This window comes from Empidonax traillii, unplaced genomic scaffold (assembly GCF_003031625.1).
Source record: "Empidonax traillii isolate 1590-97213 ecotype Southwest subspecies unplaced genomic scaffold, ASM303162v1 scaffold117:size1203958, whole genome shotgun sequence".
In the NCBI taxonomy this organism is placed as follows: Eukaryota; Metazoa; Chordata; class Aves; order Passeriformes; family Tyrannidae; genus Empidonax; species Empidonax traillii.
The window spans coordinates 1,141,994-1,151,384 of record NW_020955310.1 but is presented as its reverse complement, the minus strand read 5'-3'; the positions used below and the strand labels follow the sequence as shown (position 1 = coordinate 1,151,384).

The window sequence follows — 9,391 nt, the reverse complement described above, 5'->3', positions numbered from 1 at the left end:
TTTCAGTGGGCTACTTGTCAAAATGAGATCTTAGTTCCCAAGACACATAAATGATTTTCAAAATTGTAGCTATTACCAATTACATTTCACTTCCCTAAAGTTATCTTTAATTTCTTATTCTTTTTATACAAGGTATAATTGAATGTTAAGAGGCATGCTGTATGTCTCTAATGCTGAATTTAAGAAAAAAAAAAGGTATGCCCTGTAAATTTTCTTCTCTTACAAGAAAGACCTAATAATATTGAAGCAAAATTATTGTATTTTATAACAAACTCTGATTATCTTTAAAAAAACTTGAGTTTTAGACACGTTAAAAATGTTTGCAATCCAGTTGTAGTATTTATCTAAACAAGATTTTATTACTGTGACTTCGCTTACAGAATTTTAAATATAATAGATTCTCATTCAACTTAACAGCCTTTTAATGGAGCTTAGTATAGGTGGCAATGGTGAAATAATTTTGTTGCTACCACGTCAGACGTCAGATGATACTTCTAGAAAAAATCACTCATGGTGAGCTAATGATGTGAAAACGTCTCCCTGTCATTACGTGCAAGCGCTTCAAGTCCAAATGAATTCATATTGGTAAAGCAGAATCTGGCATTCTCAGATAGACATCTTTCAGGAACTGTCCAAAGTAACTGCAGCCTTCTACCTTCCCATGTAATGTCTCATAACAAAGAGGCTCTACTGACTCCAGCAGCCAAGGACAGACCCTCAGCTGCTCACAGCTGAGCTGAGAGCCATTCAACAGAATAAGCAATCGAGATGTAATGTCCAAGTGAAACTCTGGGTAGAGAGTAAATATGGCTTTCTAAATAATGGAGACGTAATGCTTTTGGATGCTTTCCTCTATGCAGAAAACTACAGTGTAAGAGTGACCTCTACAGGATTTCCACAGTTATTTCATCACTTCAGTCCCAGAGACTGTCTTTAGAACACTTTCAAATGTATTTATTTAAAATAGAAACCAAACTTGAACATACAAACCAATACTCCCTCCAAGTATCAGCCTGAAATTGGAAACAACCTGAATTTACACAATTAGAGTTCCTGTAACAGATTTACAGTAGATTTCTAGATATAAAAACTATGTAAGGACATACTTAAAATATTCTGCTGATTCAAAGGAGGTTTCAAGAATCACTGGGTGTCATTTGGAAGGGGCCTTAAAGATCATCTAGTCCCAGCTCCACTGCTATGGACAGAAACAACTACCACAGGTTACACAAAGTCCCATCAATCTGGCTTTGACTACTCCCAGGCATGGGGCATCTACAGCTTCTCTGGGCTACCTGTGCTATAGAAGTACAGTTTGTACCATTTTTTTTCTCCTTTTATAATGGACATTCCACTGTTAGTGAAATATAGAATGGCTGGAATGCTGGACAGAGACGTTAATCTGTAACTCACCAAATGGTAATGCAAAGTAGACATCTAATAAGATCTCATGGGAAGTTGGTGTTTTTGTGCCTTGAATTTCACTTCCATTTTTTACTACTTCAGAATGCAATGTCCACCAGGAACCTGGGCCTTCCTAGGAAAAAGAAGTTATAAAAATTACCAGGGCAGCATTTATTGCATAATCCACTTTTTACTGGATGAGGTTTCCCCTGAGTCAATTGGAATCTCCACCAATATGTTTAGATACCCATTCTAGACTCTTCCAAATTTTGTTTGTGTAATTTGTTTGTGTAAGTATTACTTAGGAATTCATCAAGTTTTCTCACAGTCATTGAATTTAAAATAATATAACATTTGCTCTACAATATAGATGAATACACATCAAGGTTCTCAGATGATTAAGACACAAGAAATATGAATATTGAAAATTACACTTCTCAACTCACATTTTCCAGTTTCCCTTTGAACTAGTGCCAAACAAGTACATTGTAGAAAGACTGAAACAATCCATATAAACTAATAACAAAGACATAAAACTTGTTTCTGAAGTAATGCTCCCTTATAGTTTATTTCTGAGGTATAAAGCCCAGAACAGAACTGCAGGGTTAAGACAAGCAGGATAAATAACTAGGAAACTTCTGCAGTGGATTAATTATAAATGAAGGTTTAGAGGATCTGAAGAAATTAAGAAAAAATCTCTTATCTTTCATCTTTGTTTGTTTAAAGTTTCAATATTTACTAGTAAGCCACAACCTCTGTGTCAGCAAGTTGTAACTCAACAACAGCCAGGGCAGCAGAGCAGAACAACTTGCCTTGGGGCTGGAAATGGCACTTGGCAGCTGAGATACAGAGTGACTTCTAATTTAAGCAGGAATTACTTTCTTCCCCTGCTTCCATCTTCTGAATAGAATCACTGAAATGTCATTTCAATGTATATATGAATATTTATTATTTCCTGTAAAAAAATTGCTAAAGGGTCTGATAAGGGATATCGTAGGAAATGGTTTTCTGATTTTCTCTCCTTTTCCTCATCTTCAATTGCCTTTTTTATGTTTTAGAAAAATTAAAGAAGGCAAAACTTTTGCAAATTTTAAATTGATCTTCTGTAATTCTGAATTACTTTAAAAACAGACTCCAAGAACTATGTGTAGCAGTTCATATTTATGACTGGGAGAATTGTGGAATATTAGAATAAGGTACCTTTTACCTTCTCTGAATTCAGAAAACTCTGCAGCACAGGCAGTTTGCTTCTGTATTTCCACACTCCCAGAAACCTTTTTTCCTTATTTGATATCCTACTGAGGGCAAGTATGCTCATTCTGGTGGCCAACTGACTATGCTGGATACATAACTCTTGGTATTGACCCAATTTCTCCACTCCTCCTTCTCTATGCACTCATTAATTTCCTCTGTAGTTCCACAGGGCAAATCTGTTTTCCTCTCTGAGACAATGGCCAATTCCCTTGAGAGAAAGAACAACAGTATTTTGCCCCCTTTAATAGACATTTACCCAAAGTCACACAATGAAGAGCCAGGCCTGGAAAGTTAATCTAAAATTCTTTCACTCTGATCATATAAACCAAAAAACCCCTGCCTCCCTAACAGTTCATGAGTGCAGATGAATTAACTGACTGCCTGTAGAACACCTGGCTCAGTATCTGATAATGCATTTCAGTTGTCACTTCAAGAGTCACATGTACATTATGCCTTACCATTGCAGACTGGAGCAGAGGAGATAGAAGTGTACACTGATCATAAATGTCATTACAGTGTTTGGGGAGACTAAGAATGAGAAATCTGTTGGATTTTACTCAGTGTTCCATAATTCCACAGGTAGTCAACTTACATCTGTTGCATATTCCACAGTTGCAAGGGGAATCCATAAAACTCCCAAAATGCTATCCCAGAGCAAGCCTTTCTTCCACAGCTCTACAATGAAGCCCTTTCCATCAGCACAGATTTCACTAAAAAGAACGAATACAGGAACCATTAAACTGAAACTGGAAATGCAGTTTCCACTGCTCAATAATCTACAATAATAAATTAGTGACTTACAGGAGATACAGAGGTGTTTTTTTCCTATGTAGTCATAAAATACTTGGCATTGGTGTCTCTGCTGTGACTGATTGCACATAACCTTCATTTGACTGAATTAATTTTTATTAAAATAATCTTCAAGTTATTGTGTGGTGAACCACAGAGAATTACTGTGGACTTAAAGTTATCAGGAAAAGAACAAATGAAATCTGAAGAGGGCCAGGGGTGCCACCTCTGAGACAATTTTTTAACTCATCACTTTGCTCTCAAAAATCATTATGTTGGCAGCATCAGTGCCTACTTATCTGCTGTATTCATGCAGTTGAATAGATATATTGAATTTTTGTTTTGCTCAGCTTCTCTCTTTATAAATATGTTATGGAAGACAGATTCTACATTTTTAGACCCCAACTTTAAAACTGTTGCACCAACAACAATGAAAGTGCAGATTGAGAGGTTAAAAAATATGCAATTTTTAAAATGCAAGCTGGTAATATCTGTGTGTAACAGAACATAGTTTTTACTGTGAGAGATGGAGTGAAGCCCTTAAGAAAATGAACTATAGTATGACTCACCAAAATCTACTTAAATGCATTTGTAAATACCTACTTATAATCCCTTCTAAAAGTCTGCTGTGTTGTATAGATGAGCAGGCAGTAGATGGAGCTACAGCAACCTTGTAACATGCTAGAAAAGTGTTTTAGTATTCTTTGACAAGATTTTCATTGCCAACTAAGAAAATAATCCTAATAAATGTATAATTTTCAATGATGTAATATAACACTCATTTATATACAATATGATCAAAAGAAAACCTTGTAAACAACAGCAAAGCAAATGTATTAAATAATATTTTGACACATTCTTCAGGGAACCAGAAAATATGAAAAAAAATATTCAAAACAAGTCTTGTGTCTGACAAAATATTAAAATACTTGGATTAGAAAATACCCAAAAGTGTAAAAATGACATTTTTTCCTAAAAAGAACTACAGCAAATTAAATGTTGAATCCTGTAAAAATGTTTCAGGCAACTCTAGACCTCAGGAATTAAACTTATGTTCCCACAACAGGAATGTGGTGACAGAGAAAAATTTGTGACAGAGAAAAATTTGTGCAGGGAAAAAAGAAGGGACTAAAAATAGTGGAGATTGATGTACTGACTCAGGATCTAATTAGATTATATTTATTGGGTTTAACTGCTTTGGACTTGACAGTTGGAAGCAGGTTTCCTCAGCTTACAAATGCTTGGACCTCCTGACCAGTGAGGTGTGTGGGAGTCTCTAGAGAAAAGAGGACAATAACAACAGAATAAGGAGATGGAGAGCTGAGTGAAGCAGACAAAGATCTGCAGACAGAAGTGAGAAAGAGTTGGGGTCAATGATAAAGAAACTACCTAGATTGGCAGCTAAGGAGATAAATTAATGCATAAAAATATGAGTCACACCAAAAGGAAATGGAGTGAACAAAAATCAAGATGCTTGAGGATCAATTTGAGTTCTCTTTGTTCTCATTCCTGTATTCCTAAAACATTACATGAAATTGAATTTGGAGACAAATTCTTCCCCTTGTTGACTCCTGGCCTTGATCTGCAATGTACCCTGCAAAATTAACTTTAGTTCTGTTCCCCAGGGATAGTCTGCACCTTTTCTCTCAGCTGGATACTTCTTGCTCTCATGGTCTGTACACAGCCTTGCATGTACTAAACTGTTCTAAACTATACAAATACAGCAAAGACACAACAAAATCAATTGATAAGAATTCCCCGTTACTTACAACATGAAGTCTTGCTCCCAGCAAGGCTCACTTCCTCGTCTATCAATGGTAGTGCTTGTCAAATTTTGGACTTTTAAAACAACATAGGTTTTGGATGCATCTGAAAAAGAAATAACCAGCACATTAAACCCCACTTCAGTTCTTTCCAGAAGCTGGAAACATTTAACCCCACGGCAGTAAGGGTTTAACTCTTACTCCATCCAAAAAAAGGTGTTGTTCAAATATGTGGATTTGAGCAAGAAAATTCTTATTAATTCTAATGGGATTATGACCGAAAAATCTCTGCCCCTGACAGGTGGGAGGCAACATCTCACTAAATGTGAGTATTTTAAAGATCAGCTTCCAGACATGGCTTTTTACTGTTTATCAATCTCCCTGACAGCTCTTGCATGAAACCAAACAACTCCTTTCCTGAAAAGTACGATTTTCTTTGCCTTTCCATTGCTGTGATAATATGGATGATTGGCTGATGGGTTTTTATGTCCGATTAAGGCAAGGTCATAGACTTGTAATATGTAATTCAGCCTTGGTGCATGAATCTAGTTCTGATACAGATGCAGCAGCAAAATGGGTTTCAGATGCAGCCCCAAATGAACTCACATATTTTTGTAAATGCCTTTGTAAAGCCACAGTATGAGTATTCATAAATTGGACCCAAACAGCAAAAAGAATAAAATTTTAAAAGTTTCAAAGGGCTTGAAAATATCCCTGCCAGAAAAAAGGCAAAAGAAGCGAGGGAAAGCTCTATCCTGTAGGGCCTCATACAGGTATCTAAGATGGTAAAAGGCGTTTTAGATCATCTCAATGAATGTGGCTTTTCCACTTGCATGCAGGGAACACATCCTTCACCACCCTCCAGCATCCTAGATAAGGATCAACACTGAAACAGGACTGAAAAAAAAATATTTTTTTTTTAATAGAACTACTGCCAAAATATATATACAAGAGGCAGCTAAGAACAGGATTTTTGAGCTGTGTGTTTTACCACAGGTCAATCAAATAGTCTGAGTTGCAGGGAAGGTGTCACTGTCTACAATAGATTACTGAATAGGTTGTATCAAATTACACTGCAGTTAACAAAAAGTGTGAAGATTTAGCTGTGTACATCCTGTATGTAGATCTTATTGATTAGGACTGATTATAATGTTTGACCAAAGGACAAAAGATATCATGTAACAGGAACTATTTTGTTCAATAAACACATTCAAGAGTGGTCAACACTATCAGTTTATTTTCTATAATTCAGTGCACCAGTCCACTCAAACAGAACTTTGTTTTTTAGCTGCAACTCAAGGTTGGAGAAATTTTCAAAAGAATTCTAAATGACTTGGCTGAAAAATAGCAACCCACAACCATTTAGAGCACTCATGTAAATTAAAAACACAATAACCAACCTCTCTCCTGATTAAAACATATGTCCCTTATGAAGCCATAAATGACAAGATAGAAACTTAAAGACACATTTTAGTGGTAGTCTTTTTCTTTATTCTGTTATCTTTCTATTCAACTCTAATTTGACGTACCAGACCAGATGACCAAACCTAATTACCTTGTACCTTTCCCCACCCTCCTTTTTTATCACAAAAAATAAAAATATTTTGGACTGTTTGCATTATTGTCTTGCCTGAAACCCTGTCATCTGCTCTTTAAAATAGCTATTTTTCCCTTGGCTTCTTTGGCTCTTCTCTGGATCTAAATACTGCCCTTCAGTGCTTTACAACTAATTCACCTTCTTTAGATGCCATGAGTTTTGTCAAGTAAGAAAAAGATCTGTACCTTTTAAATAACTGTGGGTATATAACCTCCTTGAAGAATAACACTGTCCAGGGTGAATATAATTAAAATACCCTGGCAGTGGAAAGGAGCTGTCAGTTTTGCTTCATGATAAGCAGGTGATTTTTTAGCATGACACAGACATGCCTAAGAAAGAAAAATGTAAAGTAGAAATTGAAAGGGAAATCAGACTTACCAGTCATTTTATCCAACCTTCCTTTTTTCACTGTATAAAAAAAAAAATATTATTTTCAGATAATACCTTAACAATGCTTGCCAATGGATTTTATGAAAAATAAAATCTAAAGGATTTATGTGGTATAAAAAACCTCAATCAAAAATGAAAAATGTAAACATCATTGTGGGACAATAATATGATTTCTCAGAATTCTTTGGGAAAGATAACATGTGAAAACTCTTTGCACTTTACAAGAACTAATAAATACATGGATACAACACAGAGGGCAGAATGGAGAGCAGGTGTCCAGGAAGGGTAGTGTGCTATTATTCATCACCTTCTAATGCTAGTTCAAAATTCTCCCCTACAGACACAGAAGACTCATAGACTGTATATCATCTAAAGTAGCTTCTATCATGTTACAAAGAATCCCTTATTACATCGTATTTACTCAGGCTGTTAGAAAGGATGTACTTCAGTAAACACCTTACCAAATAAAAGGTGAACATTTCAAATCCTGATTTTGCTCAGCAACCTTAAGTTCCACACTGTGGTATCTCTTCCATTAATGAAAAATGCCCTGAAACTAATGGGATTTGGATTCATATAATCATAATTATGAAAATCTAACCTGGTCATAATTTTTTATCAAGTATCTGACTCATAAAGTTCATTAAACTTCAACTTTTAAACTACATAATTAAATATTCTTTAAATTTTCCTGCCCTATCGATGCATTAAAACAGTTCAGTTTAATCTGAGTGAAACATCACTGCAGTCCTACACTAAATAATTGCTCTACCAATACACTCATGTACATGATATATTTTACTGGTACATTTAGGACCGTAGTAATTGCCAATAAAAAAAAAAAGTCCACAACTTTACAATGCAAAGGTTCCCAAAAGCTTGCCATTGTTTTCCAATATCCTTTCCACTTGCTTAACTTCACCTACCTACCTATTACTTATTTTTGCTTTCATCTCTCCCTAAATGTCCCAAATGTCCCTAAGAATGCCATGGAATTGCATATTTGCAGACTGTTTGTCTGACAGCCTGAATAATTCCACCATTCTCACACTGACAAAGCTTTCACTTTTAACACAAATGGTGAAGGGCCAAGATGTTGCTGAGCTACCAGAAGAGTCCAAACACTGCAGCAGCTCAACTGCACTACAAGAGTGCAGAATTTACACATTGCATTTACTTGACTTCCCTGGAAGGAAGTACTGCAAGAAATATTCTTATCAGCTCAAACAATGCACATCTCCAGTCTATGAGGTTGCTTCTTATACCCACGTACTAAATATTTGTCACATGGGTGAAGGAGCTTCTATGAGAAGAAAAACCTACCTTTTACAGAGAGAAGTTCCATTTCAGTAGGAAAATATTTAAAAAAACAGGCATTGAATTCAGCTTTTTCTTCACAAAAGTAAAAGAAATGGTTTGGCTTGAATTAAATTACTCTTCTGCTCCCGTTCCCTCACTGCAAGCGTGTTTCACTTTTGCTGCTTGCTCCTCCCATGTTGCTCTTGGAGCAAAGCCAATCAATTGATGGAGCAGTAAAATACTGATGACAAATTCCTTCTCCCTCTCTACACACAGAGATGGAAGAGGAAAAGAGAAATATTAGAACTGTTCCCTTACCCTCATTTCCTCACCCTCATTTCCTCAGCTGCTATCTGCTGTATGCAGCTGTCTCCAGTCTAAACAAATTTCTGGATGCCATCTTTTCCAGAAATAACTCGGTGCAATATTTTATTAAGGACATACTTTTGGAGCTCTTAAACTTTGATTTTAATCCTTGCAAATGATCTGAATTGGAATTCAGAAAGTTCACGGGTTTTTTATATTTTATTATATTTTATTATATTTTATTATTTTTTTTATATTTTAACAGTCACATAGTCAGAACACACATTTCACAGTATTGCTATAGCTAGGCATAAGCAGCCTTAATTTTCTAAAATGGTGTGAATAAATATTGCACAAAAAATTGGATTTTATGATACTTTATGAATTTCTAATTCTATTGCAGCACTTCATAGGACTGTATATATTCTCATAAAATGTTAAAACATTTTAAATCTTAAAATACTCAAAACACTGAAATTATCATAAAAATGGTGGTGTTTATGACTAGTTGTTCAGATTATTGAATAATAATCTGGGGTTTATTATTTTTTTTTGTTTTAATTGTGGTTAACAGTATATATATTTCCAC

At 35.4% G+C, this 9,391-nt stretch overlaps 1 protein-coding gene across 1 annotated transcript; it reads right to left on the bottom strand.

The window, feature by feature from the left end:
* Window positions 1-1,482: 1,482 nt before the first annotated feature.
* Window positions 1,483-8,632, bottom strand: LOC114057158 (protein unc-13 homolog A-like). The gene is made up of 5 exons (XM_027883066.1): window positions 8,521-8,632; window positions 7,186-7,215; window positions 5,217-5,316; window positions 3,251-3,368; window positions 1,483-1,533 (listed from the first exon to the last, which is right to left on the bottom strand). The coding sequence occupies exons 1-5, from the start codon at window positions 8,540-8,542 to the stop codon at window positions 1,498-1,500; spliced, it is 306 nt and encodes a 101-aa protein (XP_027738867.1). The 5' UTR covers window positions 8,543-8,632; the 3' UTR covers window positions 1,483-1,497.
* Between the last annotated feature and the right edge of the window lie 759 nt (window positions 8,633-9,391).